The sequence below is a fragment of the Haplochromis burtoni genome, unplaced genomic scaffold (genome assembly GCF_018398535.1).
Source record: "Haplochromis burtoni strain Fernald_Lab_line unplaced genomic scaffold, NCSU_Asbu1 Contig_221, whole genome shotgun sequence".
In the NCBI taxonomy this organism is placed as follows: Eukaryota; Metazoa; Chordata; class Actinopteri; order Cichliformes; family Cichlidae; genus Haplochromis; species Haplochromis burtoni.
Genome location: NW_024582582.1, coordinates 742,602 through 769,212, shown reverse-complemented (window position 1 = coordinate 769,212; position 26,611 = coordinate 742,602). Strand labels below are relative to the sequence as shown.

The 26,611-nt window shown below is 42.5% G+C and overlaps 1 protein-coding gene across 2 annotated transcripts in view; it reads left to right on the top strand.

The window, feature by feature from the left end:
- The window catches only part of plxnb1b (plexin b1b), a 94,181-nt gene that overhangs the window by 51,109 nt on the left and 16,461 nt on the right, over nt 1-26,611 (top strand). Inside the window, exons 2-11 of one of the 2 annotated variants that reach the window (XM_005938601.3) lie at nt 5,514-5,602; nt 9,192-10,356; nt 12,482-12,664; nt 19,294-19,422; nt 19,670-19,770; nt 20,836-20,968; nt 22,253-22,409; nt 23,905-24,013; nt 24,870-24,978; nt 25,454-26,356. In XM_005938601.3, coding sequence (XP_005938663.1) covers nt 9,202-10,356; nt 12,482-12,664; nt 19,294-19,422; nt 19,670-19,770; nt 20,836-20,968; nt 22,253-22,409; nt 23,905-24,013; nt 24,870-24,978; nt 25,454-26,356 — 2,979 coding nt within the window. In that variant the 5' untranslated portion in view covers nt 5,514-5,602; nt 9,192-9,201. The remainder of the gene's footprint in view (nt 1-5,513; nt 5,603-9,191; nt 10,357-12,481; nt 12,665-19,293; nt 19,423-19,669; nt 19,771-20,835; nt 20,969-22,252; nt 22,410-23,904; nt 24,014-24,869; nt 24,979-25,453; nt 26,357-26,611) is intronic. The other variant, XM_042226624.1, reaches the window with a different exon arrangement.

The window sequence follows — 26,611 nt, the reverse complement described above, 5'->3', positions numbered from 1 at the left end:
AATGGGATATGGTATATACTCTATAATGTGTATTGGAAACAAAAGAAGACTGCAGAGGCGAGCAGCAGCTTCTCAGATTTGATTATTGATTAACCATTTGAAGTTCCAAGTCGATGTATTTCTTGTGTTTGTATAAATCCTAGTTTTCTTCCACTTTATTATGCAAAACAGAGGATTCTGTGCCGTTTTTCACATCAAACTCTTCCATGATTGCATTTTCTGAAAATGAGGAATGGTGTCCAACAGCTGCACTCACTGTAAAGTGAATGTTAGCTTTAGTAATCATACTGTTTGCAATGCTGGACAAAGGAAGTTTCATGATCAGGCCTACTTGTGGTTTAAAACAAACAAACAAACAAACATAAATAAATATATATGTATGTATCCATCCATCCTCTTCCACTTACGTAATTCAGGGTTGCGAGGGGGCTGGCGCCTGTCCCAGCTGCCGTAGGGGAAGAGGTGGGGTACAGCCTGGACAGGTCACCAGCCTGTCACAGGGTTTGTCCACACTCATGGACAAATTAAAATCACCAATCAATGTAACCCTGCTAACTACATGTCTTTGGGTCATGGGAGGAAGCTGGGGTACCCATAGAGATCCCACACAGACGCATGGAGAACATGCAAACTCCCCAGATGGTGGATTAGAACACTGGACCTTCTTGCTGTGAGGCGTAGGTGTATTAATGTTGTTTATACCACTCGTGTAGCAAAGCAGTAACACTGGTGACCTAGTGAAACAAAGAAGAGGAGGATGTTGGACAGCCAATGTGTGTCAGCTCTCACAGACTTCAAACCAGGGGTGTCAAACATGAGGCTAGGGGCCAGAATCGGCACAGCAAACACTCCAATCTGGCCCAGCGGGCTGCTTTTAGACAATGGCATAAATTGGGACTTTAAAATGTGTGAAAATGCAGTTTAACAAAAAATGTTTTTTTTTTTTTAAAAAAGAAAAGAAAACCAAGAACTGCTGTGGCGTTTCACACTTCAACAAGTAAATGAAATGATTTAATAAGAAATGGTTTCAAATTTTATTTGTCACACACACACAACCATACACAGTATGACATGGGGGTGAAATGCTTGTAGCTGTACAATGCCCGACCATTAAATGACAGAAGAAAAGTTTTACAATATTTACAATTTACAGTTTACTACAAAAATTTACAAATTAACTTAGAAATTTACAGTAAAGAATGTGCAAATAGCAGAAGAGATTATAAAGATAAGGATTATAAATTATAGGAATTATAGGATTATAGGAAATGTGTGGTGGTGCGTGTGGTGACGTGTGTGAGAGTCCAGTCTTATAGTGACGTGTTTGGGAGAGTCCAGTCCTACACCTGGTTCAGGCCCGAATAGCCTGGGGGAAGAAGCTCCTCCTCATTCTCTCTGTTTTGGCCTTAAGGGAGCGGAAGCGCTTCCCAGACCTCAACAGTGAGAAGAGTCCATTGTTGGGATGGGAGAGGTCCATCATAATCTTCCTAGCTTTGGACTTGCACCGCTTGGTGTAGATGGACAGCAGGTCAGGGAGCTCTGATTGAATGATGCGTTCTGCCGAGCGCACCACCCTTTGCAGATCTCGTCTGTCCTGCTTGGTGCTGTTCCCAAACCAGGTGCAGATGTTTGCCGTCAGGACGCTCTCGATGGTGCAGGAGTAGAAGTTCTTGAGCACCTTCAGTGGCAGATGGAAGTCTCTAAGTCTTCTGAGGAAGAAGAGACGCTGACGGGCTTTCTTAACCAGGGTGTTGATGTGGCAGGACCATGACAGGTCCTGAGTGATGTGGACACCCAGGTATCGGAAACTGTCCACTCTCTCCACTGGCGTGCCACTGATGATGAGGGGTTTGTAATTCCTCGCCTGCTTTGTAGTGAAGTCCACGATCAGCTCCTTAGTCTTGCTGATGTTTAGGAGGAGGTTATTCTCCTGGCACCAGGTCTCCAGGTTCCTAATCTCCTCCAGGTAGGCCGTCTCGATGTTGTCGGAGATCAGGCCCACAACAGCAGTGTAACGGGGCTCACAAGAGACATTTTCTATGGATTAACCCAAAAGTTGTGTTGTGTAATGTGAGATGCAGTGTAAATGTGTAATCAAGCTTTACAGTCAGTCCTGCCCACTTAAGATCAAAGTGGCCTTTATGTGGTCACGATGTAAATGAGTTTGTTACTTTAAAGCATCCTTTGTAAATGCTGTTTGTTGGTGTAGAGATTTTTGGAGTGAGTGTTTGTTTTGTTTAAAGCGTAGTAGGAAGAAGTTCTCATTATAGGCATGTGTTTGTGCTCCTGCTTGGTTGTGTTTATTCTCTAAATCATGTCACTAATTAGAAACTTGCTTTATTTCCCTCCCCCTTGTTCTGTGAATGAATGGGTCATTATGGATGGTCGCTGTAATTAATGGTCGCCTCATCCTCTAGCTTCACTCCCCTCTTGCCCCCTCTCATTCTTTCTCTGGCTTATTATCATTAGTCACATTCCATCAGTTCTCAGTGAGCACTGAGGCTTGTCTGCACTCGTTTCTGGTCTTTTTTTCTCTCGTTGTATCCCCTTCCTCTTTTCTTCACCCCCTTCCTCGCAATTTTACGATTGTCCTTCTGTAGCCCTGGGCCAGCTTTTTCACTTCAGATATACTCTGTGCCCTGCTCTGCTGTTGCTCTCATCCGTCTCCTTCAGAATAACTGAGTATAACAGGATAACTGAGTTGAGAATGAATGAAAAGATGGACTCAGTGAAGCAGATGATGGCTCAGTTTAATGCTCTGTGGTGCTGTGGAGTCTGGCAGGCGTGGTTTGTGCTACAGGGAATCTGTCCTGCTGGTCCCATTCATCTGCTTCAGCACCCACTACTATCATGACCTTAACAATATATTAGTACATTTACCTTACTATTTATTTTTTTTGCACATTTACACTAAATCTGTCCGTTTTGCTTGCGCTGTCTTTGGACGCTGATCATATTCAGTGTAGTCATGGTCTCTTAGCTCTGTGGGAAGCTGCTTGTTTGGAGCCATTTGTGGTTTATGGATCCCCACTGACACTGCAATGATTCAACACTACTACACTCCAGAACAGTGTACTCAGACAATTTGCATATGAACCAAACTATTATAGTGAACTGAAATAAAACCTAAAAACTAAGCGTGGAAGAAGTTTTTTAGTGAACTAAAATATAACAAAAGCATAACATACAGGAAATGGCTTCAGTTCTACTGTTTGGGGAAATCTGTCATAAAAGCCATAATTGGGCTCATCTCCACAAAGTCTGCTTTGGTACTTGTGTGTTTTATGTTGGGGTTTCTTTTGTTTTTGTTAATAGTTTTGTACAGTAGACAGGAAGTACTGGGACTACTTGTTGGTGAACTTTCTGAATGGTGAATGGACTGGTTCTTAAGTTGCACTTTTCTGATCTACCTGAGCACTCAAAGCACTTTTAATTAGACACTAGTGAGAGAGCCATTGACCTACTGGTCTTAGTTCCAGTGTAGCGAGGCTTTAATGATGGGGTCATTGTATTAGTGTATATTCTGGGTGTAAAGCTTAAAGTGTCTTTTTCTAGCTTTATTGTATTTCCAAATGTCTTTGGGTGCCTGCATCTTTCATAACTGCTGGAAAAGTGCATATTTTATTGCTACTGAGTGAGGAGACTAGAACAAGACTGGAGTCCATTACATAAAAGAACATTTAGATAAAAGCAATTACAGGCACATATTTCTTTGCGCTTACATCTGGCGGATGCCCAAGGCGTGCTGAAGTTAGAAGGCTTCCACTCCGAGTCCAAATGTAGGGGAATTGAATCAGGAGTCCATTTTCTAGTTCTCAGGTGTCTGAAACTTTGAAGTTGAGTCTGATTGGATTATTTGATGCAGGAATGGGAAACCTTTTCTACATTTCTGTAAGTGTCACAGTGGTCCAGTTTAGTGTGCTTTTGGCTTTTTGTTTTGCAGCTTTGTGAAAATAGTAGATTGCTAACTGGGGCCTGCAAAGTCGAAGGGTTAGAGAACACATCCCTTAATTCTAACGCTGTTACAGTAATGTTAGTTTAACTTGGTAATCCTGGAAAAAGAAAGCCACTCTATATTTTTTTTTGGAATAATTCTTTTATAAATGAATGTGCCAGTCATTTCTGCCTCTGCTCTGTTAGGCTCGTAACTGCTTCCCAAGTATAATCCTCACAGGGAACTTTTCCACCAGGGAGCTGCAGCTTTATAAATAAGATATAAACACTAGCTTCCCCCACCCTCAGGGGTCAAAGGAGCCTGTGTTTAGGTTTATATGTGATCATTCCCAGCTCAGTCACCAAATGAATCTGCGTGCTTGACCTCATTGGCTGTGCAGGAAGATGCATGTTGTTGGATGGAAAATCAGAAACATTTGGATGAGAATTGACATTTGGTAACATGTGTATATAATGTGTGATATAAAGTATCCATTATGATGATGATGCTAATAATAATGCTATTATTGTTAGTATTGTTATTATTATTATTGTTATTATTATTGTTATTATTATTATTATTATTATTATTATTATTATTATTATTATTATTATTATTAACAATAACAACAATAACAACAACAACAATGATAATGATGATACTGTCCTTGGCCTCTTACCAGACCTTTACCCTCATTCCCATATATAGGAGATTTCCACCAACAAAGCAAGCTTTCTAATGCTCTTAATCTGGCAGGGGAAAAGGTGTGTGGGTGTGTGTGTGGTGTGTGTGTGTGTGTGTGTGTGTGCGCGCGCGCGCGCGTGTGTGTGTGTGCGCGTGCGTGCGTGCGTGCGTGCGTGCGTGTGTGTGTGTACACACTGGTTGAAGTTCAGCCTCTTCAGTGGAATGAATAGCGTCTTTTTCCCAATCTCCCTTTTGGATAAGCCTGAACTCGTAAGAGATAAATCTGTGCCAGCAGTGGAGTGCAGGCAGGCTGTGGAGGAGGAGAGGTAATGAGCAGCCATATACTGTATGAAGAAGAAAGTCGAGCTTTTAATGTCATTTAACAATTATAACTGGGTAAACGCTGTAGACTTGAGGTAGAAATGAGGGTTTGTGGTGTATAAACAGTCCATGCAGTCCTGTTTTACCTCCTACCAACTTGTTTTTCTGGCAGAGACTTGGAAGGTTTTGTACCTTGTATCCTAGCAATAAGAGAGGATTGAGTACTGGGAAAGTGTGTGACACTGAGAACCGCTCTTGGACTGGCATCACTTGACTTGGCCCCTACTGCAAGGTTTTTATGTAGTTTTTTCTGATTTTGGTTTTATTTTAAACACACAAACGGATGTAGTCTGTCAGATACGGGTCTGACTGGAATTTCAATGAAAATGAGCTTCCCACAGCATTCTTTGGACTGTGGTGGTACTCAAAAATACTAGGTGCTGGAGCCCTAGAGGCAAACACACATGCTTCATTGGCCTGCATTAATATCCTTTTAGATGTGTCGTTGCTCCGCTTGTCTCACTGTCTAAGAATAGAGAATAATGATATATCTTCTGTTTGCTTTGTGTTGCAGGTTGTATCCAGAACTATGTGTGTTTAAACCCAAGCTGCTGGGAGGTCAAGAGGTGAGATGCCTCTATAAAACACCACTGGAAACAAATGGTGAGAAGCTGATGTGTCCTATGGTTTATTTCTAGTAGTCCTTCTGTTTGAAATAATCAAACTTAATGAGATGGTCATAAAGTCCAAAAATAGACACAGTGTCTTCTTATGTAACAGTGAGTTTTATGAGTTGCCCTTACATGGTGGAATGAACAGGTTTCCATACAAACAAGGCTTACATACAGCAGCATTTAATATAGGTTAGAATTAGTAGTTAGGACTACTAACTAGACTAATACAATTACATGTGTAGTCTTGACACATATACAGTGAACTGTATAAACTGGACAGTGGTTCTTCAGCCGACATATCCTCAGCATAACCATGTTTAATATCCACAAAACTCAAGAGGTTACACACACACAATACGGTAATATTATGTTAAAGCACAGTGCGTATCACTCCGCGAGGCTGCCTACGAGAGCCGTAATGCTCCAACAATCCATCAAGCAGTGCGGCTTCGTAGCTTACGAAAGTCGTAATAAAACATTTTTTTGACAGATTTTCGAGCGCCGTGCACCACATAAAATCGTTTCGAGGTCAGTAAACACAACCAGAGTTCATACATAAGGGGCACTGTCGATTTTCCAGAAAATCAAAGGATTGATTTTAAGTGGGCGTGTCTGTGAAGGTTCTCAGTCATCCAGGTCATCGTAGTCAAAGGAGCTTGCACTGAAAAGCATCTGGACTTCTTTAAGTTGCTTGAAGATGTTTCACCTCTCATCCGAGAAGCTTCTTTAGTTCTAAGGTCAAATGGCGAAGAGTCCCAGATTTGAACCTAGTGGGAGTGACCCCCCCAAAGAGGGGAAAAAAAGACCCCTGATGATCCTCTAATCGCCTGAGCCAAGGTGTGAAAACGTCAAGACTCTAGAACAGCATCTAAACAACTCCTCAGTTTATGATTCAACAATCATGAATGCAAGAAAGTGACTGCGCAAAAATGGCATTCGTGGGAGAGATCCAAGTCACGCAAAGTCTCATCTCATGTTTTCCAGAAATACCTTGACGATCACCCAAGTGTTTTGGGAAATATTCTGTGGCCTGACAAGACAGAAGCATTCCATAAAAACAACATCATATGAGCAGTCAAACGGGGGCCTGTCAGTTTGACTTGGTGTAATTGGAACCATGAATCTCTCTACCAGAAAATCCTGAAGGAAAATGCCCGGCCATAAGTTTGTGGCTGAAGCTCAGGCTCACTTAATTATGCACCAGGACAAGAGGAAGACCAGTAGCAGGGCACCTCTGAATGGCTGTGAACTGGTATAGTCCAGACTGAAATCTGATTGAAGTGTGTTCGCATGACCTCAGACAGGCTGTTGATGCTCTCAAGCCCTCCAGTTAAAGTTAAAACAATCCTGCAGTTTAAAGGGGGCCAGACTTGCTTCAAAGATGTGAAAGACTCGTTGCAAATGATCACAAATTCTTGATTGCAAGTTTTGGCGTCAAGGGTGGCACAAGAATTATTAGATTTAGATTTTATCTACACTATGTGCTCTGAAGCAGTCTTTTGTGTTTGTTTGTTTTTCCCCCGTTGTTTTATTTCATGTCCTGCCTCCATCATTTTGAGACAGAAGTTAAATGATGTTAGTGGACAAAACCGATGTTGATCACTGCTCCTCCTCCGTGATCACACAGGTGATACAAGAGAGCAAGCTTTGCCTGTTTCGACTATAGCATATCTATAATTTCTCTTGGCTGTGTCATGTCAACGTTAATAACACAATTCCCTGAAAATAAAAGGAGTCAATGACCCCATTAGGAGGACAGAGAAATAGTCTTGCATTATCTAGTTATGAACTAGTTATAGAAAATTTTTTTTAGTCTTATTGACCATTTAAAGCACTTCAGAAACGAGCCATATTTAAGCATACATTCATAGAGTGCTTTATTCGCCATACTTTAGTTTATCTGACGTCCGTTTTCAGTTTAGAGTTACCAGTTAGCCTAACACATATGTAACCTGACAGACCACAGACCTTGGGTTGGGGGAGGAACCTGTAGTACCTGTAGGAAACCAACGCAGGCAGAGAGGGAACTCTCCACAAAAAGGGCCCACTTTGGGTTTGAACCAAGAAGATTCTTGGGAGACGGTGCTGATTGGTTCATCGCTCTGCTAATTTCAATTCAATTCAGTTTTATTTATACAGCACCAAATCACAACAACAGTCGCCTCAAGGTGCTTTATATTGTAAGGTAGACCCTACAATAATACATTCAGAGAAAAACCCAACAATCATATGACGCCCCTATGAGCAGCACTTTGGCGACAGTGCGAAGGAAAAACTCCCTTTTAACAGGAAGAAACATCTGACAGAACCAGGCTCAGGGAGGGGCGGGGCCATCTGCTGCGACTGGTTAGGGATAGAGAAGGAAGACAAGAGACATGCTGTGGAAGAGAGACAGAGGTTAATAACAAGTATGATTCAGTGCAGAGAGGTCTATTAATACATAGTGAGTGAGAAAGGTGACTGAAGAAGAAAAACTCAATGCATCATGGGAATCCCCCAGCAGCCTACAGCTATTGCAGCATAATTAAGGGAGGATTCAGGGTCTCCTGGTCCAGCCCTAACTATATGCTTTAGCAAAAAGGAAAGTTTGAAGCCTAATCTTGAAAGTAGAGATAGTGTCTGTCTCCTGAATCCAAACTGGAAGCTGGTTCCACAGAAGAGGGGCCTGAAAACTGAAGGCTCTGCCTCCCATTCTACTTTGCTAACATTGGTTTATGCTGTAACTGTTACAGCAGTCATAATATACAAGTATAAGTAAATATATTTCTCAAGGACAAGAAAGTCTTACCAGATGTTGGTAACCACACGTCCAATCCACACATGCAAAGACATCAAACCATAGATGTCCATAAATTATGTGTAATTATGAGAAATGACACAGGGGAAAACGTACTGGATGACTCTTCTGGTAATTCTTTTCACTCTTCTGTTTGAAATTTTACGGGGAGCACCTGGTCGCAGCCGGCTTCTCCGGATTATGGCCTCAACAATGCTCACTGGTACCTTCAGCAGTTTAGAAATTCTTCTGTAACAAATCCCATCAGTATGTTTTACAAGAATAAGGTTGCAAAGGTCTTGAGAGAGCTCATCATGAGATGTTTTATAATTGGGCTCCACTACAGTAGCTTTGCATGATTCACAATTCAAAAATGATCTTTATCTATGTTGGTCTTGAGTCTTTGAGCTCATCTGCCTAAAGATGTTTTTCACTGTCATGTTGAGAAAACTTTTTTCTGATTTGTTGTCCTTTGCAAATAAAGGACAACTAGAGCATAGCCAGATATTCCCTTTTATTTACATCGTACAGACTCAAGAGTAGAAGTGTTTAGAGGAGGATTACTTGTTCGTATGCTCACCTCATTATTTTGGTCATGATTAATATTAATATACAGTATATACCGCTAAACATTAAAGTTCAGTAAGGTCTTGTGTTTCAAATCATAATTGTGTTGTCAAAAAGAGATTAAAAATAGATGGGTGGATGGTTTCTAAAGTAAGTTCTGTTATGTGTGAATCCATGATATAACTTCTGTGTCTGGAAAATTCTTTGACATCCTGTGTTTTGTTCTTTCCCTCAGCTCTGCCGCCATGCCTCTGGGGATGGTGCGTCTTTCATTGTCAGCAGTCAAAACGCTGCTTTCTCTCCTGCTGCTGGCCACTGGCTGTCCCTTAATTTTATTTCCTATAGGCACTGTCCAAGGATCAGACTCATTCCCATCCAATTTTTATCCTACGTTTATCCGAAATGACACTCTGTTTGAGCACCTGGCCCTGCATCCTTACCCCGACGTGGGTCGGGTCTACGTCGGGGCCCGAAATCGCCTGTTCCAGTTGGATCCCTTCCTCCAACCTGAGCTACAGGATGACACAGGCCCCGTCACAGACAGCCGGGATTGCTTACCTCCTGTAACTGAGACAAACTGTCCTCAGGCCCGAGAAACTAGCAACCACAACAAGCTCTTGTTGGTCAATCCTTACTCTATGGAACTTATAACCTGCGGCAGTGTCAACCAAGGAATTTGCCAGAAGCGTAGCCTGGATTCTGTGGATCAAGTGCTTTTTTCCACAGAGAGGCCGGTTGATACTCAGTACGTAGCGGCTAATCACCCTAATGTTAGTACTGTTGGGCTTGTGGTTCGCTCTCATCCTGACAAGCAGCCTGTTTTGTTTGTGGGTCGGGGTTACACCAGCAGCCATCCGCCTATTTCCACGCGAAACCTTGCCCAGGATCCCATCTTTTCCTACGAAGAGACTGCCAAGTTGGCCGTGGCTGGCCGCCTCTCAGAGTACGATCATAATTTTGTTGCCTCGTTCGCCCACCGTCAGCACGTGTACTTCCTTTTCTACAGAAGGGACCTAAAGTCGCCATCGCGCGAGTACCGTACCTACATCTCTCGCGTGTGTTTGGATGATCAGGCCTATTACTCCTATGTGGAAGTACCGCTGACATGTCGTTCAAGGACGGGTAAAATTTACAATCTCTTGCAAGCTGTCCAGCTGGGCGTGTCCAAAGAAGACTTAGGGGGCCGGGGTTCAGAGACTCTAGTTGGTGTTTTCTCCACTCGTTTGGCTTCAACTCGGCCCAGTGAGGAGTCGGCTCTTTGCGTGTTTAACCTTGAAGATGTAGACCACAGGATCAACTCCACCAGAGACTTTTGCTATACACAGATGGGTAAAGAAGCAGGAGTGGAGGCAGCCTACATTGAATATGACGTCAAATCCAACTGTGCCAATCTGCCAGAGGTGAGCTCACCTGTTGAATCAGCTGGTTTTTGTTCAGCTACTTAATGTCGTATGGTTTTATTTAAGACACAAAATTAGGGTGAAACGCTTGCTATTTCTGCTCGCACTTTGCTTGTAAACTGAAGTCTTAGCGCTATCTCTTGTTGTGCAGATATTGTGAAACTTGCATTAGGAAGTGAGTTTCTTCTGTGAAGCTGCTCAGTGGTCAGCGTTCAGTGACGGAGCTCCGCTCCCCCGTCACTGTGTAATTGTAGGTTTGTGTCTGAGAGGGTGTTGCTAAAAGGAAAAATTACTGCCTACAAGAATAATGATAGCCTTCCATTATATTGTGTAAAAATGTAATTTGTGGTTATGAAGACCTTCCTTCTCCCTGGACTATTTTCTTTCCTGTGAATGGAAATGTTCACACAAACTGAAAGTGAACGCAGTAAACCATTAACTGTGAAAGCTAATACGCAGTGCACCATCACACACCTTGTTTTCATCATTCTGTTTGCAGAAGAACATGTTGTTGTACTCTAGTGATGACTCTCCTGAGTGAAAGCTAATGTTAGTGCATCTGTGCACAGCAGTCCTCTTCCAAGAGAGTGATCTCTATACAAGACAGGAGTTGAAATTTAATGTAATTTCTTTCTAAGAGACGGATGTAATGCTGTAGATCAGGTATCGAATTAGACCTCTTAAATCCAGCTGACTTTTTGTATGTATCCTTGTGAACACTGAATTTGGACAGAATGCTTGACATCCCTCTGTTATCGTTCTCTCGTTTGCAGTAGATGTGAGAAACCCGTGCAGCCACACACAGCCGATTGTCTTGAGGGGAGAATCTATAGCAGGTGGTGCAGTTTAATACAATTACTGGTCAGGGAGGATCGATTGAGGCATTAGCTGTACTTAGTGGGGTGGAGTTGGTAGTGTTTAACAAGGCCTGACAAAGAGGGATAAAGAAAGACTAGAGAGAGAACAAGATTAAGGGATACAGGCACATAGTGTGACAGAAATATGTTTTTGAGTCCAGGTAAATCATAGCAAAGCAGATGGTTATAGGTGAACAGTAGGGAGGCATCTGGAGCTGAAAAGAGACGTGATATGATGAGGATGTCAAATCTGGCACGCAAATCATCCTTCATCCCCGTTCACTGTTTGCCACAATGCTCCATCTGTAGCAGTGACAGAGTCTCACACCAGCTCTGAACCACTGGAAACGGCTTTTTTTTTTAAATGCTGATCAGGATTTGTGACTCATGCCTGACATTAGTGGCTGGAATGCACTTCAAGTGGTCTTTTGACCTTATGGTTACTCTCTTGTGCTTTTACTGTCCATATAATTTATGGCTAAAAGTCCGGATGATCTAGTGTGCACAGCACTCATCAGCCAAACCAGCAGGTCGCATGCAAGCATCCAGGGCATGTTCCTAGACTGGGTGTCATAACTTTAGAACTCTATTCTTAGCATGCAGTGTTCTTTGTTTGTTTTCCCTTAATGCCTCGGTTCTCCCGATGTGGACAAAGCAGGCCCTTAATTAGCTTAATCAGTCCTCTGTGAAGCTCCCCATATGGTCAGCGACATGTTCACAGTCAGGCTCAAAGCTGTGTGCAGTGGTTACATCTGAAAACATGTTTTTACTGAGCTTCTCTTAGGATGAAGCCAAAAAAGGAATCTATTCATAACACCACACCAGCCAACAACACGCAGTCCATCAAAACAAGTAGCGCTCGACAGGCCAGGCTCAGGTTCATCCCCTCTATTTCCTATCGTTAGGACAACCAGTGATGAAGCAATGACCCCGATGTAACATTCTTGTGGAAAAATAAATGGCCTGGAACAAAAAACAACTGCCCTGCAGCCAGAGCGAGGACTCTCGCCAGAGCTACACTGTGGAGAAAAAGCAAATATTGTGTTATAGTAGTTTTAGTTTGTTCCCAAACCCAGCCTTTTCACAATACATCCTGCTGTGATTTTACTGCAGTAGGAGCGCTGCTGGCTTAATAACAACTCACCCGAGGGCTTCTTTGTGCACAACACTAACTGAGGAGTTTACATTTAATTTGTTCTTTATTTGTGTTTTGCTTGAACGTAACACGGACTGCAAACGGATTTTCTCTCCTGTTCCCCCACTGTTAGAATACCCTGGATGCCTACCCCTGCGGCTCCGACCACACCCCCAGCCCCATGGCCAGCCGGATTCCTGTGGAAGTAGAAACCATATTAGACAGCCCTTCTGCCCGCCTTACTGCTGTGGCTGTCAGCAGCAGAGTGGGACATACCATCGCCTTCCTGGGAGACTCCAAAGGGAACTTACACAAGGTAACATGGCCCATCGTGTTTCAGGACATGCACAGACAGGTTGAGCTTGGATTCTGGTCTTAAGAAAGAGCATTTTGTGCCAACTTTGATGTTCTGCACAGATTGTGGTGGAACGTTCTTTTGTGCTTGTTATTTTGAGTTCAAACCCTGAACCGTAGTAACATGCTGGGTGTATTAACTGTAGTACATATGCAGAGATCAGCTCAGCAAACATTGAGCTCAAGTCTTCCCTCTGTTCACCTCCAGACACTGGCTGCTCTCTGCTGTCAGGTCTGAAATCTTTGTGTTTACAGACAGACGGGCTACACTTGGTACACCCGGAGTAATCTCTACAACATCATCCTGCTGGCGGTGGAGTTGGGTTTCTAGCTGCAGTCTTACCTTTTTAACAGTGTGCTGAGACATGAGACCAGTGCAGAAAAATAAACAGTATGAAAAACACCTAATCCATCCACTGATACTTTCATTATTGAGAATGAATGTGCTTCTGTGTTTTTAATACCACACTGCTCCATAAGAGAATTTGTTTATAATCTTTCCTCTCTTGCTTAATGCTGTTTATTTAAACCTAAGAGTTCACCTTTTTAAATGAAAATGTGAGCCGGTAACTGGACTTTATTAATATCACTTTTAGCTACTGAAACTATTTTTTGTTTAATAATTAAAGTTAATAAATTTAATGTGGTTAAAAAAATAATGATGATGTTATTAACTATTTTCTGCTTTTTGTAAATACTAAATTAAAATTCATGATAATTTTTTAGCCTTAAAAATATCATTTTGATTAAAGAGCTTGTGCTGGTGGATTAACCTTTACAGAAACATACAGTTGAAACCAGATATTTACACAAACTTTTTTTCCTTTACCGTCAAACATCAAATTGGAGTAAACTTTTTGTTTCAGATCCATAAATATTCACTTTTTTTTGTCTTTGTGACATGTCAGAATAAGGAGAGAAAAAATTTATTTTTTATTACTTTCCTTTGTATTTGGGAGAATTGCCCCAAAACGGTTTCCCTTATCCTTCCACAAGCTTTCTACAGCAGTTTGCTGGGATCTTGGCCCACTCCTCTCGACAGAACTGGTGTAACTGGGTCAGGTTTGTAGGCCTTCTTGCCTTTTCAGTGCTGCCCACACAACTTCAGCACCTTGACTTTGTCGTCCTTAAGACATTTGTAACTAATTTGGAGGTATGCTTAGGGTCATTGTTCATTTGGAAGACACATTTGCACCCAAGCTTCCTTCAACTTCCTGGCTGATGATGTATTTTGTGAAGTGCACCAGTCCCGTCTGCAGGATGCTGCCACCCCCGTGCTTCACAGTCAGGATGGTGTTCCCTCCTTTTGAATAATCTGGAGTTAATAAACTTAGTGTGTGTATACTTCTGACTTTGGTGAAAGTAATAATAAAATACACAACAATGTTCTCTGTCTTTACTCTGTCATTTCACAAATACAACAAATGTGTTAATATTTATTAATCTAAAACAAAAAATTACTGATTTGATGTTTGACAGTAAAGAAAAAAAAGATTTTTTTCTGAAGTGTGTCAACTGTAAAAATCAATTTATGTAATTACCATTACTGTTAATTTAGGGCAGCTGTGGCACACAGCTTACACTAGGTGGTGGTCTAATAAAACTGTTAAGCTCTGTGTACAAGTTTTGAATTTGATTATTTAATAAACCGGACCTCCGTGTCATTCTAAAATAGCAAAGCATGAGAATGACTTCTGTCCGTAAACACTTTTGATTTTGAACCTTGTTGCTGTAGAATCCAACCTCTTCCTCAAAGATGCTCGTTTTGAGTTTAAAATTTCCTCCTGCATCTGGAGACAGAGATATGTGCCTTTCCTGGTAGAGGTCTCCCTCCACTTCTTGGTTTGCCTGTTTTATGTATGTTGTACATCTTAACATGGCTGCATTAAAAGATTCAGGGGGACAAAACGGATTATAACTACTAGAAGCCCAAATGAGCTGGTTTTTGTTGTGTGTCGAGCAGTGTTGTTACTGATGCTACAAAAATACAGCATTCAAATCAAATCAAATCACTTTTATTGGCACATCACATGTGCAGGTACATTGGTACAGCACATGTGAGTGAATGTGCTGAAAGCAAACAAAGTGAATTCAGCCTGAAAGCAAACAAAATCATCTTAAAGCTGAATGTCCACCTCTGTGCTCATTGCCCCTTTTTAATTAAACCTGTTAAAGCTGCAAATGTGTGTGATATTTGGCACAATCCTGTGAACTCTTTCTTGTCAGAGCTCTGTGACAGTGGGTACCAAACATGAGAAATACAGACACAGTTCATATTGAACGAACTGTAAGCTTTCGGCTCAGTGACCAGATTGTGTGAAGCGCGGTGGAGATGACATGCTGTCAGTCGGATTTCAGAGGTACCGGAGTCATCCAGTGCTGTGGGTTCTGAGGGAGATCAGGTTGAAACTTGGTAATACACAAGGAAAGACAGACGATGCTTGTTGTTGGCGCAAACGACCATCACAAAAAGCAACAAGATTAGAGTCTGCGATTGAAGGAATGACGCCGACTTTGTGTTTGTTGCTGGCAAGCCTAAAAGATGCAGAGAATTATGTTAGAATGATCTAAAATATGTTTTTATTTTGATAAACCGTAACTTCAGCAACAAGATCAGTTGGCCCAGCAATTCCCTTGTTACGAGGAATTTGTAGATCGTGAGCTCGTCTGCTCACAGTTGGCTCTTTGTGTGGTTTTCCTGAATGGTGACTTGTGGTCAGGGCCCCCTGCACAAGCAGAAACGGCACAATGACGCCTATTAACATGTTTTCTGTACGATTACGTCACACTAACCCAGCTAAACCTTAGAGAGCTCCACTTTTGTGCACTGTCATCGCTGACTGGCAGACACATGCACTTCAAAACAGAGAGCCTCATTCAGAATTGAGTTATTGATCATGACAGCAGACAGTGTCAGTTTCATTAATGAGCACTTTGTCTGTGCAGCCGCAGACGGTCAAAATACATATATATATATATCACATGTTTAAATGTGTGTGTTTACTGTATGAATAAAAGGGGAAATTCCAACATGTGGAATCGGTTGAAGGTCTGAGGGTCCGATTGTGGTGGATGATCTGATGTGGTGACTCCCAAATGGAGAGAAAATCTTTGGTATGTTTGTTGAAGCCAGCCAAAATTCTGACTTTATACTATGACAGTGTTTTTAGGTGCAGGTGCTCAAAGTGCGTTGAAATTTGCTGATTTTTAATTTCATCTACTGCGTAATTGTTTTTGCAGTACATGAAATTGAAATGTTAAGGACTGAAATCCATTTCACATCCAATGCGAGCGTCACAATCTAAAGTCAAACTCAAGCATCAGCATCATGGGAAATACTTGTAGATGTGGCCTGATTGGTGAAGCCTTGTCCGTCTGGCCTCTCTAAGATGGTCTTTTTATACCCGGCCGTGTTCCTGCCAGTGAACTGAATGAGCTTCCAGTCATTTCTTTTCAGTACCACTGTTGGTGCCCCCACTCCAACTATTTTGAGACAGTTTTCTGCCATCAAATTCAAACTGAGCTAAGAGCTTTTGCAAGATACTAAACTTTTTTGATTTGATTGGTTTTTTTGCGTTTCTTTGTTGATGAAATGTGGCTTTGTGAGATCTGCCAAACAGCTGAATCCTGCTTTTACTTACATCTTGTACAGAATGCCAACTTTTTTTGGAATCGAGCTTTTGCTCTGTGTAAGCACAGAAATGATCGCAGGGTATAAACAGAGTTGGTTTAGCTCTGCATTATCTTCTAATTGAGACGTGGTTTGTAAAGAAACACTGTCTGTGTTAGGGTGCCAAACGGGATCTGTTTTTGTTCAGACACTCGGATTAAAGTCGGTCTCATTTGCATTTTAGATCTGTTAGATCTCCAAAGAAATCGAGAGGCTCTCTGTCAGATCAGGAACTTGGATTTCCTCAACGGCCGAGAAAATGTCTTTTCTTTATTGATTGTCATTCATTATTCAGATTAAATATATGTGGCTGGACAAACCTTTGTAGCCATAAGCCATTTTCACATATGCACTGTAGCTTTGTTTACATACATGCTGTCTTCACCCACAGAAACTGTACTGCTCTTCAACCAGTGCATTGGTCACAGTGTGAGCAGTGTGATCTCTGTACCAACACAATGTGTGGCGTGAACTTCACCTCCTAAACTTTCTAGCATAAATAAATATAAAAACATCAAAGCTAGTATTCATTCACTCAGTACTGAACAAAACACACTGAAATTGAACAAATCTGATGTGTTCACACTCAAAGGTTGTAAAATACCCCAACACAAATAAGTTAACCTTTGGTTTGATAAGTCGTGTTGGTAGTTTAAGTGTGATATGCAAACTGCTGCAAAGTTTTGAAAAAACGCAGCCTTGTGATGTGGTGTCAGTCAGTTTGAGAGATGGGCAAGCTCACACTGGGGTGTTTTTCACAGGTTCCACCCACTGCCACCCACATCATTTCTGAATCTTTAAAGCCTGCTGATGTAAGAGTTTCTTGCTGGTGACCAGTTACAGACGGCTCTGCACAGGTGAAAATATCTCACCCAGTTGGAGTAGAAGTTAAACCTGGCAAGTGTCCCGGTCACTGAGGTCTGATGGGGCCCGTGTGAAAATGTTTCCTTTCTTGTTCCTGTTGTGTGTGTGTGTGAGGACACACAGCTTCAGTTTCAGACCTGATGGCTGCTATGTTTAAGTGTTGTTTAAAGCTGTATGCGTGTTATTGTAGAAAATGTGATTCATGAAAGAAAGCGTGACAAACCTGGAGACTCCAGTGTGTCAGTAAAGAGAACACTGTGGAAAGAACCTCACTGACACTGTTCAACGGTTTAGAGACCATCTAAAGCTGTTTTTCGAAAAAGACTGAGCGACGGAGTATCTGAGCTGAGGTGTTGTTCTGTTCCTTTCACACTGAAATATGTGACTGTGGCACTGGGTGGGATGGATCTGATGTTCAGGCTGCTGTAAATAACGTCAAACTGCTGATGTGGAGCAGTTGGTCAGGCTGTGCACTCGTGTTAATAATAATAATAATAATAATAATAATAATAATAATAATAAATTTTATTTATGAGCGCCTTTCAAGTCACCCAAGGACACTTTACAATAGGATAAAACACTTAGTAAAACAATGGCAGAATAAGAACAATAAAATAAAGCACAAGATAAAATGAACAAACAGTGGATTCACAGTGAATATGCAGATTTGAACAGATGAGTTTTGAGTTGGGATTTAAACTGGGGGAGAGAACCAATATTTCTTATTTCAGGGGGCAGAGAGTTCCACAGCCTGGGAGCAGAGCAGCTGAAAGCTCTGCTTCCCATGGTGGTGAGGCGGAAGGAAGGTACAGTAAGCTGGACAGAAGAAGAAGAACGAAGTGAACGGGCAGAACAAGTGGTGGTTAACAGGTCAGAAAGGTAAGAAGGAGCGAGGTTATGAAGGGCCTTGAAGGTGAGCAGAAGAAGTTTGAAAATTATCCGGAATTTCACAGGGAGCCAGTGAAGTTCCTGAAGAACAGGGGTGATGTGCTGGTAGGAGGGGGTTCTGGTGATAATGCGAGCAGCAGAGTTCTGAACCAGTTGAAGCTTATGGAGGGATTTTTGGGGGAGACCATGCAGAAGAGAATTGCAGTAGTCAATACGGGAGGTAACAAGACTATGTACAAGAATGGACGTAGACTGGGTGGAAAGAGAAGGAAGCAATCTGTTAATGTTACGTAGATGGAAGTAGGCAGAACGGGTGAGGTTATTGATGTGTGATTTATAAGAAAGTGTACTGTCTAGGATGACACCAAGGCTCTTAACCTGAGGAGAAGGGAGAACTGTGGAGTTATCGATGGTGAGTGAGAAATGGTTAGCCTTCAAAAGGTTGTTAACCTACATTACAGCAGCCGTAGAGCCCGCACACTGATGGACTGCAGAGACCTCCTCAACCTTGTTAACTATGTGAATGAGTCAGTGTCGTCTGTCAGACCTTAGTTTCTCATCAGTTGTGTGGGCCTTGATATATTTAATACCTGATCACAACCATTTAGATTCATTTAATTGTTAAACTGGATTAGGCTCATTAAATGAGTTCTTCCATTGAATCAAAGGGAAACTATAAAAGGAGTCTGAGTCAGAAGCTGTTGGGGGGAAAAGGAACTGCTGATGTAAACAGAAGGAAGTCAGATTGTCACTGCAGGTACAACAATATCAGAACTATGGCTGATTTACAGTGTGGGTAATGTAATTATCAGGTTTTGACTGGAACGTGTGGAATAAAAAAGGCCTCTGAATCTGCAGCTTTAGAAAAACATTTTACTAATAATGAAAGGGGCTACATGTTTTAAAGATTTACAACTAACTGCAAAAAATCCAGAGTACCTTTCAATATCAGCAACCTTAAAAAGACCATTTTGAGCTACCAGTTTGACAAACGGTTAAATTGAAGGATTTTGCAGTTCCATCTCTGAATAAAACGGGAAAATAAGCTGTTTATTTTTGTTTTCATTATAATTGCACTTTCCTTTTTAAAACTGAGCATGTGAAGAGATGCATATTCATGTCAGCAGCCGGTTCACCTGTTATCTAATCGTTCATATTTATGTTTGCAGGTGTTCTTGGGGCCAAACGGTGAGGTTGAGGAGTACTCTGTGACCCCCATACAGCAGAATGCAGCCATCAGCTCAGACCTCATCCTGGATCAGAAACAGGAACATCTCTTCATCATGACCCATAACATGGTACACACACAGTAACTGAACTCTTATAGCCTCATTTCTTTACAGATAAATCATTTTAAACCTCGTGTCTAACCCAGTCTCACTTCTTTTGCTAAAGCGGCATGTATTTGGGATTATTTTAATGACCACTGGGAAATCTGGGCTGCCTATTCTCTCATTTATTTATTTATTTTTAAATCAGGAGCTTTTAGGAGCTTAGTGTGGATGGTTTGCATGACTGAACTTGATTGTGTTGTCCTGGTTCCAGCTGCAGAAGAGGCCAGTGGCTGAGTGTCAGCAGCATCCAGACTGCCACTCCTGTCTCTTGGCCCACGACCCTTACTGTGGCTGGTGTGTCCTGGAGGGAAGGTGAGATCGGTATCAGCAGTTATGGCTACACTAAATATAAAATACAACAGTCAAGATTTATTTGGAGTTCAGACTGCTTCATTTTATTGTTTATTAATATACTTATAAACCAAGAAAATGCCAAAAGTATGTGTTTTCCTTCTTTCTTTTTTAAAATGTTTAAATTACCTTAGCAGCAGCCACAGTGGTCACACGTTTGACACTTTGTACTGTGATGTAAGAGATGAGTTCTGGCAGTTTCAACATGCAGAAAAAGTCTAAATGAATCCATTAAATCCCAAATTCTTCCCAGCAAAATGAGATCATGCATTTTACTCCTTACTGACTTGGCCTACACACAGTATGTTTAATTTTGCTAATGTTATAGGGGGTTAAAACAGCAACACTTGTTGCCGGTGGGATTACACGGCTTTAAAAAAGAACCTTAAATTAAAGCAAAAGCAAAGCTATCAGCTAGCATTAGAGGCTACATTATACCAGACAAATTAAGGGGGGAAAGCTTTGTTGTTTTACTTCCTTCGTAGTTTCTTTGATAAGCAAACTTACAGTGTTTGCTCAGGTTTTACATCATGATATGTATTATAAGCTAGATTATTTCGTGTTACTTAAAATGAAGATCAGTGCAAGCATGTGAGGAAAATGGTAGCAAACAAGAAACCTCCTGGCAAGCTTGTTAGTTTTTGAAGTGTTTCGCCAACTCTGTTTGCTCCGGTGGGATTGTGTCTGAATATGATTAAAGTGCCTCTCTCTGTCAGACTCTCCTTCCCTGCTCTCTCCTTTGCTCTGCCTTACCACCTGCCCTACAAGCGTTTGCACGTTAACTACTTCAGTATTTATCTATTTAAATAAAATACTACTGGACTGAATCTTATTTGAACAAGATGAGCAATTTTGCTTTTTGTGCTGCCGCTGTACATTCCCACTACTAACAGGTTCAGCCACGTTTAGTTTAACTCTAGATAGAAACTGGCCTTCTGCTTGTGTTTTTGACATATGTAATGGAGTTAGGGAGCCTTGCTTCAGCTTGCAAAACAGTGAATATAATTAACTCTGCTTTCCCTGCAGGTGTGTGTTGCAGTCACAGTGTGCTCGTGGGAGCTACCCAGGGCAATGGTTGTGGAGTTTTGACATGGAGCAGCAGTGTTTGGTGGTCCAGGACCTCGTCCCCTCCAATCTGAGCAGGGAGGAGAGCAAGATGGTAGGTCTACGTTCTCTTTAGTCGAGACGCAAAACAAAACAGAACGGATTTGAGGATGACGGCCTTTGTTTACAAATCCACATTTCTTTTTGTGGTTTCTGTTGACTCCACATGATCATCCACATCAAGTTCCTAGAAGTTTCTCTGAAGAAAATCTTCATGACAGAATCTGTAGATATCCCCACTCTGGCTGTAATAATAGTCTCCTCACATACCAAAACACTCCAAAGTTATCCCTTATCAGTTGAGCTGCTAGATTTGGTGTACCTGGGCATGTGGGTACGATGTCAGTGGGTTTAAGTGTGAGGGTATCAAGAAGAGAGTGACTGGCTTGTGTCCTGTCATGTCCTAGTATAGCACAATATCTGCGTGAAAGATGGCAACAGAAACACAGACACATCCGTGGTTTCTCCCATCAGCCTGTGTTTGCCTGGCTCTAAATGATTTCTAGTTCCAGAGGATATAAATGGAAATGTAACTATTTATTACTAATGTAATAATAATATTGTAACATGGAGCTGCATGAGTTAAATGTACCTATAGCTGGTAGTGTGATAGCCTGACAGCTACAGTAGTGGCAGTGAGGATCGTTTTCTCTTCTGGCAGCTCACACATGGTACACCTTTTAATACTGACCAATTAGGGAGCTAGTTTTGTAACAGGCTCCTCGTGTAGCATTTCTACTCTGTGAGATACAAGAATCCACGAGCTGAAAAAAGCCCACTGATCCAGTGGATAACAAAAAATAACCAAATTCAACCAGTTCTGGCAGGACATGGATTCAAACTGAGAATCAATCCTAAGGACCACAGCAGCTCTGTACATGCTGTGTTCAAGTGACACGAGATTAGCTCTGGGATGAACTGACAGAAATATACTGGTTTACAGGAGGTTTGTTTTAGTTAGCAGCTCCTCTTTGTATTTATGATGGTCTATTCATGGGATATCCATTACTCTTACAGTATCTAATGCATTAATTTTGCCTGTCCTTGAGACGCCCGGTACTACAGGAGCAGAAACATTACGTGAATAAGCAACACAGCAGCTGGAGCCAAACATAAAACCAAACCTTTGTCAGTATGATTCATGCTCCATCAGCGGGGAGTGCAATTTAGTTTTCAAATCTAATTATTCCACACGGACGTTTACAAAAGAACAGATAGGATTTATGTGTTCAGACAGCTTAATCGCTTACTCTCGGCATGACCTTCACTGTACCCTGAAACGCCACAGGTCTGTGCCACATTCTGTCAGCAGCTCATGACCGTTCTGTATTTCTCTCAGGTGTCTCTGTCCATCCCAAGACTTCCAGTGTTAGAAAACGGGGAGTCGTACTCTTGCTACTTCCAGGACAGCCACACTCCTGCTACCATCACAGAGACCGGGGTCACCTGCCGTTCTCCCGACACCAGCAGGGTGCCTTTGGTTTTTCGAGGACAAGGTGAGTGTTTTCTTTTGGGGGGGTTTTTCCCTGCAGATCTGATGCTGTTGGCGTTTATTCACTCGTTTGCATGTTTCAACTTTGTGATTGGAGGATTTGCCTGCACCCTGGAGGATTTGCATGACCAGACCAGGCATGCCATTTACAGTTCAATTATTATGCCAGTGAATGGCCTAGAAAAAAATGGCTAACCAAATCCATTTTTTCTAGGCCATCTTACACAGCAGGGAGTAATCTGTATTTGAAAGCATAAACCGGTTTCATCCACGGACTGTCTGCTTTGAAATACGTGCTTTGTGTTTCCTGATTTGGTGACTGTCTGGTGCAGTGAAGGCTGCTTGTAAGTCGGTGTTAATGAGGAGACTGTAAATAAAAAAGAAAACCCGAAGCCTCTGTAGAGAACACATTCACCCAAACATTCATGTTATGAGAGAAACTCTCACGTAGAGTGTGGTTCCCATGTTTGTTGTTGTTCTCAGGGTGTAGGGCTCACCAGGAATCAGTTGGGTTACAGTTATATTCTGACATTTTTGTTGTAAATACACTGATAATTGCTCTATAAATATTGTGTATTAGCCTCAAACTGCAAGAGACTGAACTGGGAGCTGTGGCACAACATCGATGTAATCGAGTGTTTGGAGTCTGTGGCAGTGTTGTTACTAGTGATCAAACAAGTCTCGTATGTCCGTTCTTGGTCTCTCTCAACAGCTGTTCATCGGAGCCGCTTCAAACGTGGCAGAGTTTAACATTTTTTTTCTTGATCAGTTCTTATTTTGGCTGAAAGTTGCCGTGTCCTCATCACAACAAGTCCTAACAAGATGAAAATCTGCAGCCAAGTCTCCCTCAAACAGGCCCTTAAAGGCTACAAAGGTTGTCTGTGACTCTTCCTTAATTTACTGTCTCAGATGGTCTGTTGTTTTTTTCTGGTTAAGTGAGCTAATTTTGTTCTTGCCTTTCCAAAGCTGAACCAAATAAGTTCAATCCCTCACTTACTGTATGTAATTTGAATGAGCAGTTCTAAAGGAAGCCTTTGAACACACATCTCAGTAGGCATAGTAAACACAGTTTAATGAGTGGTGACACAAACTGGGTTTTTTCTCTCTAGTCCCCAAACAGACTCTGTACTAGTTTAAGGAAACGGCTCAGGTCAGGACTTTGAGTCCTTTTGATCGCAGTTTCTGCTCTTTATGAGGAGATAGATGTGGTACACAACTGCTCCCCGTTTTAAACATCCATCAAACTGAACATTTGTAGGGAAGCTGCTGTGTTTGTGTTTGTCACCGTCCTTGTGCACCCCAAGGATGGTGCACATGGGTTTCATTAGGCCTCTCTGTTCCCTCGGCTTGTGCAGCTCGTTCTCAAGACTCGGTGGATCAGAGACGGTAAGCCTGACCAAATATTTTTCTTACTCTGCTCGCTCAGCGCTGCGCTCTGTGCAGAAACTTGTTATGTTCTCTTTCCTCAGGCTGTGCTCCTATCTGTGTTTTCTTGTCAGATTTTGTCACAGTCACCTTGTCTCTACGTTTTGGCAACGTCACGGTCACGGCAAGGGATTTCACCTTCTACGACTGCACAGCCGTTAAGCAGCTGTCTGGCAGCCAGCCGTGAGTTATCGCCGATGATTTATCAGCTGTGCTCTCTGTCTGTCTCCTCCTGATCTGTGCTGTTCGCTGCAGACCCTTTAATCGAGTCTCACTCACCATCAGAGTCTGTGCTTTTCTGTTTAGTACCCAGGTCACTCTTTGTCCCTCCATCAGTTCACCTTGCGCCCTTCGTTATTATATCTGTGTCTGTATTTCCGCCCACTCACTGTCCTCTTTTTAATTCCCCTGTTCAAGCCTGTGACCCTGGGTTTTAGAAATCGCCAAGTAAGGCTCGCTTACTTGGCGATTGGCAAGTTTTATTGAAATTATTGAGTCGTGCAGGTAGAAATGACCAGTGAGAACAACAGAGTAACTACAACAATCAGATATCAGAATAATGCATCTATGAGCAGCGGCTCATAGATGCATTATGAAAGACATATAATGAAAGACACAAGTAGAGAATGGCTTCAAATGAAGCCAAAAAACAATAGAATGACAGTCAGAGGTTGTACTGGGTTTCAGTTTGTAAATAAAAGAAATTTAAAATCTTTAAAACTTGAATAAATTTCCAGACTTGAAGTAGCATGTACATCCTGTTTCACTAAATATGGCTTATAATGATTGTAGTGTTGTGTAAATTCCAAATAACACTTTCATTGTATTTAGGAGTTAATAATAACCTGTGTTGTCATAAATTACACGCACACACTCAGATTGGTGCGTGTTGAGTAATCTGTGAGACTTCCAACAGTTAGATCTGCTTCTATTAGAGCCGTTCTTCTCATAGCTCCTAATCCTGCATCACTGTTTGCCTCTCATCTTGAAAAGAGGCTTGTACAGTCGCTAAGGCAATTTCTATCCTGTCTGTGTGCAGATGCCGCGGTTGTGTTTTAAGCCGATGGGGCTGTAACTGGTGCGTCCACCAGCATGCATGTACCCACAAGCCCACCTGTGAGGAGGGAGTGATCATCTACAACCAACACGTAAGCTGCAGCGTGACGTCACATGCAGACATTGTAGGAAAAGCACCGACTGATCACCAGTTTGAACTGGAGCTTCATTTGCATTCATCAGTCAGTTCGTCGCCCATAAGCCAAAGATGTGCATTCTTCTCTTTGATTAAGGTTTCCTGTGGAGTCTTGAACTGCAGAATAGTTGCGCTGTCGTTACACTTTGCATGAGTGGACTCTTGTGTAATGTGGTACAACCTTTTAGAGGTTGTGGGCAGTAAAACCGACTGAAATTAGTTGTTTGTTTGTTTTTATAACACTTCAAAACAGTTGCCCAGAGGCATTTTAAGATGGGTTAAAACCAGTGCTGCTAACACAAATCACTGTCTTTCAGGTGTCATGAGCCACATTAACCTCAGATCACATGGTCTCTTTTTTCCTTGATTTTTCCTTTTTATTTTTTCCTTCTGCCTCACCCTCTCCTCGTCTTTTCCTCCTCCTCCCCCAGTTTAAACTACCTACCTCCTCTCCTCCTACAACCAAAGCTATTAAAGTCATCACAGCCACCACTACCACAACAGCTACCCCCACAACTCCTCCTACCACACCAACTACTGCCACGACGAAGACAACAACAACAACCGCAGCCGCCATCACCATAGCTACCACTAAGGAGTTAACAACTCCTACTCTTTCATACACCAGTACCAGCCATGAGACAACCCACCCGGGCACGACCCTGCCCCCTCAGCCTCCCACTCTACCACCCAGCACCTCTCCAGGCCTGGAGGTCACCACCAGAGAAGAAGAAGAGAGTGAAGCCTCTGAGACTGTCACACACAGTGACTGGGAAGATGCTGTAGCTACACAGAGTGTCACGATGGCCACGGCAGAGCTGATGCCCGTCACCGTGGCTGATGGTCTTAGTGGGGACCTGGACCCTGTCGTGCCTCTGATGATCCCAGACTCCTCGCCACCGGAGGTGGTGACGGCCTTACCCCCCAGCGAACGGCAGGCAGCCAAAGAAGCGCTGACCCTTGCAGAGGCTCCCACCATGGTGCTGCCTGGCTTTCCCCCGCCCACACTTTTCCATATGGGTGAACCGGCTGATTCTGAGCCTTCCCTTTACTTGGACTCGACCCAGACACCCACACTGGTACCACTGCAAGACGTGCACACTGAGGCAGGAAGCCCAACTGCTGATTCTGAGGTGCCCCTCTGGCGAAAGGAAGCAGAAAACTACACTGAGGGTGCTGTCCAGGCAGAAAATGACACGGCTACATTTTCAGCTGCCACCGTGCTCTCAGGTGATGGGGAGGTTGACCGCATGTCCCAGTCCTACCCGCCCCAGTTGCTGAATGCTGACTCAGAGCTGGACTACCAGTATGATTCAGCTGATGGCTTCCTCCCGGTGAGTTCAGCCGCCTCAATCCTCCTCCTGCTTCTACTTCTTCTTCATGGAAAGGGTGAGCACCCTCCCTGTGCTTCCAGCTTCTGACTGGAGTCCTACTATAGGAACAAAGCTCACAACTGATTCCCTAGTCTCTCATTCTTTCCCTGCATTTCCTCTTCCGTCTCACACCTGGAATCTGTATCCTTTCACTGCACAGACTGACTTCAAGAAACCCGGCTGCTCCTGAGTTGCAGCAGTTGTTCTTTTGTCTAA